At 39.6% G+C, this 11,168-nt stretch overlaps 1 protein-coding gene across 1 annotated transcript; it reads right to left on the bottom strand.

Moving 5' to 3' along the window:
• Positions 1 to 340: 340 nt before the first annotated feature.
• On the bottom strand, positions 341 to 11,006 carry LOC109928452 (cysteine-rich secretory protein LCCL domain-containing 1-like). The gene is made up of 3 exons (XM_048596246.1): positions 10,919 to 11,006; positions 3,316 to 3,449; positions 341 to 1,695 (listed from the first exon to the last, which is right to left on the bottom strand). Exons 1-3 carry the CDS (start codon positions 10,970 to 10,972, stop codon positions 1,644 to 1,646), a joined length of 240 nt encoding a protein of 79 aa, XP_048452203.1. The 5' UTR covers positions 10,973 to 11,006; the 3' UTR covers positions 341 to 1,643.
• Positions 11,007 to 11,168: the final 162 nt, after the last annotated feature.

Genomic DNA, 11,168 nt, shown 5'->3' on the forward strand with positions numbered 1-11,168 from the left:
CTCCAGGGGAAAAAACTTAAGCCTATCCAGCCTCCTCTTATAACTCAAACCTTCCAGTCTCAGTAACATCCTTGTAAAGTAATGAAAGACAAGCTGAACAATAACAATGCAACACCTACTTTTTAAGGTCTTTAGTTCATTTAAATGAATTAAGTTGAAATTGAAAAAAGGTCTGTGTAAGCACATACTCAAACAAATACAGTATCTGAGGTAGTAAAGATACGTTATAGCAGACAGCATTGTTTGAAAGACAGAATCCATAAAACGGTTAAAAGTTATGAACACAAAAAGCAATTTAACAATGATAACAAAAGAATATAAATAAGTTTCCACAGCATTGTGGTCTGTAAGCAAGTGTTTTTAATAGTAACAGATATCACCTTTGTACCATGTTTCATATATCAAAACATGGAAAGTAAGTGTGCTATCTTATTTTCCAAAGTAGTGCTTTATAATCCAAATTACATGGCCCACCCATATATAAATTACGTTAACACGGCCAGGAATGTTATCTAATGACTTTAAACGGGCTGGTATGAAGGATTTTGCCATTTTGGCCAAGAAATAAGACTCATGCTGATAACTGATATGAAATGAGTGTCACAAAGTGAATACCCACCCAAAAGCAATGCCTGAGCCTCTGGAAATTTAGCTCGGGCCCTATTTGCTACAGATGCCTATTGATTATCTAATTCAGCTCACAGGTAACAGCACCAAACCAGCCTGCAGGTGGGTGGAGAGAGAAAGGGAGCCAAACCAGAGGGAAAAAGGTGGGAGCACACCCCAGTACGTTTGCCAAAACAGGAGGATACTCATATTCCAACTGGTTCCACAAACATGAAAAGGTACACTTACCTTTTTTTGGGGGGAAGCCTCCAACGGTCCCTTTAAGGGCCATCAAATGGGTTGCTGAAAACCCAGCTCAACTGGGCAGAATATGCGAGGATCAAGTCATTCATTACAAAATTGATATGGGCTTTCATAACCAGTGTTAGGACCTCCATCTGCATTTCCAAAGTGCCTAACACCTGTTTCAGGTGGAGATCCTGGCCAATGGGAATATCCAGCTTCCAGGTTGTCAGCTGCTGCATTCCTGGGAAAGATTGGGTACAAGAGATTGGGCTGCAAAATCGGGTCTCCCAATGTTCTTTCTTCATTGAAGAAATGGGTGCGGTGAGTTCCAATTTCTCCCTTACAGTCTCCACAAGCTTTCCATTTCTACTGATAACACATTATTATAATTGACTTACATCCTGGCCTGCAGGAGTAACTGCCAGGTTTGTAAAGCATTAGGTTAATCCTGTCTAATCTTGGTTTTCAGTTGAATTTTGTGTGTATATTTTTGGTATGACCATTGAGTTAGCAGCATTCTGTAACAAAACAGTAATTACAGAAATGTGAATTTATTAAGTATAACAAAAATAAGGGAATTTTATTATTACCTTATTGAGCACCTCTAACCTGTGTTTCTGATATTCAGCAATATGTTTTTTTTTCAATGTATGGCACAGAAATGTTTGACTTACAACGGACTAAACTGTTTCTGCCAATATCACAACTCAGCAAAAAGCATAACAAATAGTTGAAACACTTTGCTTCTTCCAAGTACTGAACTGACTTTCCTGTATTATTTTCTCATGGAATCAGATGACTGCAAATATTCTGAATGCTTTAGCTCCAGGTGGATTCTTAAGGCTAAAAGAGAAGAGGAAACATTTGTTAAACATTAATACATATTCAGTTTCAATTGTTGCCCTAAATAACAACATTTTTTTGAAACAGTTTCTGTCTACTTTCAGAAAAGTTCAAACTTAAACTAAGAAAAATATTTTCTTTTTTGCAATTAATCTACAAAGGAATTTTAGTTAAAGCAAGTTCCTAAAACATTATACAGAACAGTATACAGAATAGTCACATAAATGATGGTATACTATGACTGAACCACTGGTAGTAATATTAAACAAGGTGAAGTTAGGAGTTCACCAGTATAGCTTTGACTTGTTACTGTCACATTTATCTAGGTACGCTGAAAAGTTTTTTTCTGCATGTAGTACAGGTAGATCATACCACACAAAGTACATTAGGGTAATAAAACAAAGCAAAGAAAACAATGTTACAGCTGCAGACAAGATGCACAGAGAGCGAGATCAACATTAAATTTAAAATTTGAGGTCTTTTCAGAAGTCTAATAACAGTGGGGAAGAAGCTGTTCTTGAATTTACTTGTACGTGTATACAAGCTTTTATATCAGTAAAAGAGAGCAGGAGCGGTCTTTGATTATGTTGGGTGCTTTCCCAAGGCAGCGGGAAGTATAGAGGAGTCAATGAATGGAAGGCTGGTTTGCATGATGGCCTGGGCTGTGTTCACAACTCTACTCCTTAGTGCCCCAGGAGCATGACAATGGCTTAGCTCCACGTACTATGAGGGCTTAGGCAGAGCTTTGAATAGAGAACTCTGCAGATTATTGTTTGGACTTAAATAGATATCCCTTCAGTAAAGGGATGCTCAAACAAAAACTGAAAGGATTTTTACCTGAAGAGAGTATGTGTATTTTTGGATAGGTTTCTGTGTTCTCCTGTGCCCCACAAAAATAAACACTATGTCTAGTGTACTGAGTGGAACCTCCCATCAATATCCCAAACAGCATGGGTGATGATCACAGTGTGCACTGTGGTAAAAATTATCCTTATTGGTGTTATTTGCATGAAGAATAGCAATATAGTTATTAAATTTAAGACTATGCTGTCCTGGATAATTTATTTTCAAACTGGTTTTCATTCCTGTTCATAGAATTTATCAATGCATTGGAGTGAACACACTCTTATAACATTCAAAGAAATCTATTTTTAAAATTCTTGTTCCGTATGTTGAGTACATTTATGTGCAACAGGTCTTAATATCCTCAACAGAATTTAGTTCTGATCAATGAAACAACAATATTCAGGATAATTCCAAAGACAACATCTAGAGATTCAATTATTAATGAATCTGCAAATTCATCCCATAGTATTTATTATTTGTCTCCGAAGTTTGGACATTTTGTAAACCAGCTATGAAAAAGAATATTTGTTGTGATGTTGCATTAGTAAGCAGCTTTTAGAGGGATATGTTTTATCAGCTTACAGGAGCCAGGCAGTTCTACATACCATAGCCACCACTGAAATCATTAAATTACTTTGCATAACATTGGGATAGGACAGACTGTTTCAGCCTGTTTATGGTTTTCTCTTTAACCAATAAGTTGAATAAGTTCTGCTGTTCAAAAATTAACTTTGGCATCTGATTAAGTCTGCTGCTTTAGATTATTGCTCCAACCTTTCAGAGAATATTCCATTCTGGTATGAGCCAACATAATACTTTTTTTTGTCCACTGGCATCACGTCAACATAACCTCCTTCATGATTATGAATAACCCCAGCATGTACGGCTGCTCTGCAAATACTGGATCTCTGGAGGGAAATAAAATTTTAAAAACCGATTAATTTATGAAACTAACTTGGCTGCTTGTCTTCAGCCCTCCATCACAACTATCAATAAACATAAATCACTTTGGTTCTAAAATTTTGTTAGACAATCAAAACAAGCCAATATACATAGAAGTGGAACTAATGCATTAAGTCCATGTCTTAACTTTATTAAGCGAAGTCAGTATCAAGAGTTTCTACAGTGAGTTTACAAAGCAGCAGTGAGAATGTTAAGACAATAATCCTCAAGATAAAGGCACTGACCACATTAATAACAGTAAATCAGATAATTTAGTTGTCATACAGAACAGAAATCATTGCGCTGCCTCACTGTCAGTTTATGGTAGAAATGGAAGATTGATATTCAGCATCTATCATCTGATTCTCATGCCCACGATCTACGCAAGCTAAAATCAACCGAAAGGATAAATACTGATCTAAAATGGCTGCTGTTGAACACCTGACCATGTTGAGCCAAGATTATGAAGCCATCAGTAAAGAAGAATCATTCTGTGCCAGAATTAACATCATTACGAAAGGGCAGTGAAATTCTGACCTATATCTCTCAGCTGATTCACACCTTTCTGAAAGTTACACATTAAGGCGAAAGGTTGTCAGCAAAGTAATCAGCGTGCAAAAAAAAAATGCTGACTCAGAAGTGTAAAAATGGAACTTTAACAACAGCTGATTCTGGGCAGCAGGATAGAAACAAAGAGACATTGATTTGTAGCAAGAGCTAGAAGATACACTCTCTACCCTATGTCTTCTCAGCCTCAAAAGTCAATGCTCAATGAAAGAGCAACCTAGATAAGTCACCATTCACTGAGAAATCAAGGTGCAAACCTCACCCATCCAGTGGATACAAGATAACAGTTAAACTGTTGGGAATCAGATTTCACTCTTTCAGTTCACAAACACAAAAGGCTTTGAATGGAAACTACCTACACCAGCCTATCTGTACAAATACCATCCTCCATCTCTCTTCTTTCTAAGATTTAATCCCTGTGTTGTTTTGTGTGTGTGTATATTGTGAGTGTACATGTGTGTGTGTGCGTGCATATCTGTGTGTTAGTTGTCATGTTTACTTTTGTTTCTTGACATTAAAAAGCAATAACATTGGAGAATAGAAATAGCAGGAGGGGATGTTTAGTGTATTGAGCCCATCCCAACATTCTAGTTTATGGCTGATCTTCTTCCCAACGCCACTATCTCACACACTTTTCTTATTCCTTAATGTCATTAGTCTGCAGAAATATTTATTTCTCTCTTGACAGGCTCAATTACTGATCTTCCATAGCCCTCTGCGATAGAAAATGCCAAAGATTCAACACCTTCTATGAGTGAAGAAATTCCTCCTCATCTCAGTTTAAATGCCTTACCCCTCCTCCTGAGATTATGGGGAGGAACAGAAGGTGATTTTGAAATTGCAGATCACTCAACCTGAACCGTGTGGCGCATGTTAGTGCACAGCTGCCGGGTTGGGTACAGGAAACCATCAAGTAATGAGATTTTCTGAAGGAGAAATTACTCCGCTATTCTACAAAGGCTGTGACTGCCTCTGTTATGGCTGCCATTTACATGGTTGTGGTCTGATTTTGACAACTGTGCTCAACGAGCACTTCCCACCTCTTGGAGAGTTCAGTGGTACCGACTGGACACCAAGTTCACCGCCAATCCAATCAGACCACTTACACTTGACAATACAGTCACATCAGTGACACAGACCAGCACAGGAATGGGAAACAGGAATTATCAAAGAAATCAAGCATTCAAACTCAAGCTCCTGATCCGTGCTTTTTAAATGAAACTTGTGGCTTTCATTAAATCGGATGCAAAAAGATACACTAGGAATTTCTTCAAACTTTCTGCTGATGTGCCGCCTTAACGCTCAGTGCATTTCTGACAAAATCACATAATGGAGTTTGGATGGAAACAGCCTTGCATTCCAGCCAGTTGCTTTCCTTTGATATACTGTCATTCCTAGTCTACATGCTTTTCAATGCATTTTGTATGCCAATGAAAGCAATTCAAACTAGCATACTTAGCCCTTTGTTAGCACTGAGCTGTGAAATAATTTATATTATTTAGTGCCTCATGGATCATACAATCCAGATCGTCAGTGTTCAATTCATCATTCCCATTTGAATTCGACACAGCAAAATTCAGAAGACTAAAAAGATGGCCATTCAAGAAAAGGCACACTGGGATTTTTGTTGTGTTAAATGGGGCTAGAGGAAGCAGAAGACCCTTATTCAAGAAACAACTATAGAGCTTACTGAAGTAATGACATTTTTTACTTATTTGTTCAAGGGATGTGGGCATCACGAGCTGAGTCAGCATTTATTGCCCAAGCAAAATTGGCCTCAGGACAGTTAAGGATCAACCACATCATAGGATCCCTTCCCCCATGTATAGAAGCAGGCCACTCAGTCCATACCAACTCTCCAAAGCACATCCCACCCAGACCCACCCCTGCTATCCTATTCCTGTAACCCTGCGTTTCTCATGGCTAATCCACCTAGCCTACACATCTTTGGACTGTGGGAGGAAACCACAGCAAACCCACACAGATGGTCACCCAAGGCTGGAATTGAACCCAGATCCCTGGCGCTGTGAGGCAGCAGTGCTAACCACTGTGCCACATCTCTATGGGTCTGGAGTCACACGTAGACCTGACAAGTAAGGCTGGCAGATTTCCTCCCCTAAAGGGCATTAGTGAACCAAGTGACTTTTTTTAAACAACAATGATTTTGTTTTTTAATTACAGATTTTTTATTGAATTCAATTTTAACCACCTGCTATAGTGGGATTCAAACCAATATCCACAGTACATTAGCCTGAGGATTAAGAGTCCAGTGACGTTATCACTGTCCCACCATCTCCCCAGATACACAATACAATATAATTTTGTATACAACAAAAAGTTTACATTTGTAAATTTTACTATTGCAAAGCTTACTGTGACTTTTAGGTTGAGAGTTCACACACTTCTAAAACATCCTATTTCTAACATGAGACAAATTGAACAACCCAAAAAAATAAACAATCAGGTATACATTGCATACATGCAATTACTCTGAAAACGCTGTTACACTTTCAAGCAAATGCACATATGCAAATCTTGCACATGTAGCTATTTAAAAAGTCAGCCATAATTTTTGTCAATTTATCTGGGAAAGTCTTTTCATAAGCCTGCATACAGTCTTATGGGTGATACCTACAACTGAAGATTATGGTTTAGATTTTGAACCTCAAGGTAAATAGTGATAATTAGTTATGTGATCAGATATCCATTACGCTGCTGAAACATCTGAGCCTCTGCTTGATTAACAACTCTCGATCTCTGTAATATGCAGTCAATTTCAGAATTTTTTTACACATAAGATTAAGAGATTTCAAGTGCTTGCAATTTCAGCTGCTGCTATTTTAGAGAGATAGATGTTTATTGACCTCAAAAAAAGTTTGTCTTTTTCAAAGTGGAAACCTATTGATGCATGACTGTTTTATAGCTTTAACACCATAGCATTCACTGCTTCTATACAATGTACAGTGGGTGAATGGGCATGAAGATGGCACAGCTTGGTACATGGAGCAGGAGGGGCCATGAATGTGAAGTGGGGTGAGGGGGGGGGTGTGGTAGGCAACAGCATAGCCTAGCCTGGTAGGAATGAAAGACCAGAAGGCACGGGTGGAGTTGAATAGCTTGGCATTGTGGGGTATGAGGAAGACTTTTTCAAATTACCTTTCAAAAGGTTACCTCATACAGTCTATGGTTCATGACACCCCTGAGGTGCCATGAATCATGTCTCTTTAAAGAAATTGGCCTGACTCCATGAAAATTGCCACTTCAACACACCACCATGTTCCCTGGCCAACATCTGTCTCAGGCTTGCTGCTGTGCTCTAGCAGAACACAGCACAAGCTGGAAGAACAGTGCTTTATTTTCCGCTTGGGAACTCTACAGCTTTCTGGACTCAGTATCAAGCTCAAGAATTTTTCTTCCTTCTCCCATGTCCTTACCCAAACCCCCATACACCAGGCGTTGTCATCAGATGGGCTGTTACCAAACACTAATAGTTCCCATTGGCAATTATTTATTATCCCAGGTTGTCCTTTACTCAGTCCTTTGTCTTCTCTTTGGGCTCTATCTCCACCTATTGTTTACTGCTCCCCCACTTCTCCTACCCTATCTTCTGCATAAATGCTAACCTTTTCTAAGTTACCATCAGTTCTGAGGAAGTATCATTGGACCCGAAACATTAATTCTGCTTTCTCTCCACAGATGCTGCCAGACCTGCTGAGTTTTTGCAGCAATTTCTGTTTTCATTTCTGATTTTCAGCAACAGTTCCTTCGGTTTTTTGTTCCATGAAAATAGCATTGGCCATGCCTTTCTCTGCAAAGGAGCCAGGTAGGTTAGGAATTCAGACTCATGAGCTGAACAAGCCCACACCCTGAAAAGCTAGTTCTAAAATCTGAGAACCTGGGATTGGGTCAGGATTCCCAGAATTAGGATCCACTCACTATATTTAAAGGGCTCCCCAAGTCATCCCAATCAGGTGAAATTTCCTTGCCCTATATACTTGAAATTGCAAAAAGTGAAGATGTTATGTCTGATGAACTCGTCTAAAATATATGAATACTTACAGTAATAAATACCAGCAAATAAAAGAACAGCATTGAATTTGAACACTATAAAAGTCTTAAGAAAGATCTGTGGAAATCAGATACAAAAACAGAAATTATTGGAAAAGCTCAGCAGGTCTGGCAGCATCTGTGGACAGAATCAAAGTTAACATTTCGGGTCCAGTGACCCTTCCTCAGAATTCCCAGTCACTGGACCTGAAACGTTAACTCTGATTTCTCTCCACAGATGCTGCCAGACCTACTGAGCTTTTCCAATAATTTCTGTTTTTTTGACTATAAAAGTCTTATTCATAATATACTGTTAGTTCGGAAGTGGGGTCGCCGAACCTGAAGTGTTAACTCTGCTTTCTCTCCACAGATGCTGCCAGACCTGCAGAGTTTTTCAACAATTACCGTTTTTGTGACCATAAAACTCTTATTTGTTTTACAGTATGATTGTAGATGTATATCATTGATAGTACTTCAGATTTAAAAGATAAATCTTACTGTGGTTTAAGTGCTTCCCCATGCAAAAACTTCATGTGCTACAAGTGAACACTGACAATCTGAGCAAGCTGAATTTTAATGTGCATAAAATACTGCAAATTGGGTAAAAAATTTATACCAGGAATGTTAGAAACAAGACAAAAGTTAAAGATGAAATTTTCTATCCATTTTGTTTTCTTTAAGTGTTAAACTTCAATTTCTTATCCATGCTTTTGTAGTGGAGAACTCCCACTTATTACATGTCCTTGCCACCCATTAGTTTGACCTTCTTTCCTTCATTCATTCTAGAAAGAGTGGCTTACTTGTTCTCTACCCATAGACTGCAAAATTTTCCACACAGTTTTGGCAACAAGAGTAATAATGAATAAATAAATATTGGCATGATTTTGAGTCCAAATCCTCTGGAAACTCTTGTAAAATACTAGCTGGTAACTGTGGTGACACCTTTCTAAGAATATATCATGAAAACTCTCAAAAAAAGGCTGATGTTTCCAAAAAAAATGCTCAAGTGCATGAGTAAATTCTGCTTGGGAACAAAATACTATTTTTTTTCGACAGGATAGAGTTTCAAAAGTTTGACTAAAGCTCAGCTGCAAGCAATGTAAAATCTTGCATGTGGCAGAGAGTTGACATTAGCACTTAACTCATGGGCTAGAATCTTATGACATCCCACAACTGCAAGGGTTAGGATGATAGGAGAGGGATGAGGGAGCCATAAACTTGGGTACCATGCCAAAAGCCTGATGCCTACACACTCCACTACAATTTAGCATTCTGGATGTACCTACACCCCAAGGACTGTAGCAGTTCAAGACGTTGACTCATCATCACATTCTCAAGGGTCATCAGAGATGGGCAATAAATGCTGGCCTAACCAGTGATGCCCACTTCCCACGAACATAAAACAAAAGGCAATTTTAAGTGATGGGGGAAGCATGGATCATCCTTGTTCACCCATGGGCTAACTGATGCCCTTCAGTGACTAATTAATTGATTTCCAAAGATCCAAACCTTTTCGTCAGCTAAATGCATTGACACTGAGATAACAAGGTGTAGAGCTGAATGAACACAGCAGGCCAAGCAGCATCATAGGAGCAGGAAGACTGACATTTCGGGCCTAGACCCTTCTTCAGAAATGGGGGAAGGGTTAGGGCGTTCTGAAATAAATAGGGAGAGAGGGGGAGGCAGATAGAAGATGGATAGAGGAGTAGATAGGTGGAGTGGAGACAGACAGGTCAAAGAGGCGGGGATGGAGCCAGTAAAGGTGAGTGTAGGTGGGGAGTTAGGGAGGGGATAGGTCAGTCCAGGGAGGACGGACAGGTCAAGGGGGCGGGATGCGGTTAGTAGGTAGGTGATGGGGGTGGGGCTTGAGGTGGGAGGAGGGGATAGGTGGGAGGAAGGACAGGTTAGGGAGGCGGGGACGAGCTGGGCTGGTTTTGGGATGCGGTAGGGGGAGGGGAGATTTAGAAGCTTATGAAGTCCACATTGATACCATTGGGCTACAGGGTTCCCAAGCGAAATATGAGGTGCTGTTGACACTGCCTGTGAATATTTCTAAGACCCAAGGAAAGAAGGTCATACTAATGAGTGGCAAGGACATGTAATAAGTGAGAGTTCTCCACTACAACAGCATGGATAGGAAATTGAAATTTAACCTAAAGCATAGAGAAGAGACAGAAGAAGGGAGGACACATACCTTCAAACAACAGCGCCAGAGGTATTCAAGTACATTTTTACAAGTACAAAATTTTTCAGTGAGTGAGTGAGATAGTGATGGGTGAATAGAGGAGGGTAATAGTTGGGTGAAGTGGGAAGTGGGTGAACGTTGTGAGGCGGAGAGTCAGGACTGAGTGGTACGCAGATTTGTTAGATTATGTCAAGTTTACGAGGATGGGTTGGATAGTTGGAGGGCTAGTCAGGTTGGGTCATGTGGTAGTTGGGTCAGAGGATGTTGTGGGACGGTTAGTGACAGTCAAGTGGTGGGGGGTAGTCAGGGCAATCAGTTGTGATGCTCAGTTGGTTGATAATGGAATTAGAACAGATGTTAAACTGTGCAACATTTCTAGGACAAGGTTGCCTCACTTAGACCCAAGTCTCCACCAAAAGCTCAGGAACGCAGATGTTCGTGGATAGTCCCAGTAATCACAAATCAGCCTATGGAAGATTAAATGTCCTGGGCAATTTCAGGACTTTTTATGCAACTTGTGTCCCATTTCCAATGATCCAGATACCAGATGATACAGGGCCATTATATAGAAAGTGCATAAACCATCATACAACAACTGAAAGAAGTTACCTAGCAAACTGTATTCCAACTACTTACATCGGAATAGATGCGGGTTCCAATAACCCGAGCCAGATGGGGATTTTCCTGCATACAATTTCGTGGACAATATATCCTGAAATTAGAAGCAAAATGTGTAGGTGCAATATTCCAGATTAAATGAAATCATCACCAGAAGTGGTGACCCTGGTGTTATATAATTTTCACGGTTAAAAAAAGTACTCATTTTCAAACAGAAATGCTTAACCAAATCAGAGATAGTAGGAACTGCAGATGCTGGAGAATCCGA

The sequence above is a fragment of the Rhincodon typus genome, chromosome 4, assembly GCF_021869965.1.
Source record: "Rhincodon typus isolate 14 chromosome 4, sRhiTyp1.1, whole genome shotgun sequence".
In the NCBI taxonomy this organism is placed as follows: Eukaryota; Metazoa; Chordata; class Chondrichthyes; order Orectolobiformes; family Rhincodontidae; genus Rhincodon; species Rhincodon typus.

Bases quoted from the DNA above. Each gene is read 5' to 3' on its own strand.
- LOC109928452 (XM_048596246.1), bottom strand. From the start codon at position 10,972: ATGCAGGAAAATCCCCATCTGGCTCGGGTTATTGGAACCCGCATCTAT. The intron at 3,450-10,918 runs GTAAGTAGTTGG...ATTTCCCTCCAG, and splicing joins GAACCCGCATCTATTCCGAT to AGATCCAGTATTTGCAGAGC. The intron at 1,696-3,315 runs GTTGGAGCAATA...CTTCTCTTTTAG, and splicing joins AATGGAATATTCTCTGAAAG to CCTTAAGAATCCACCTGGAG.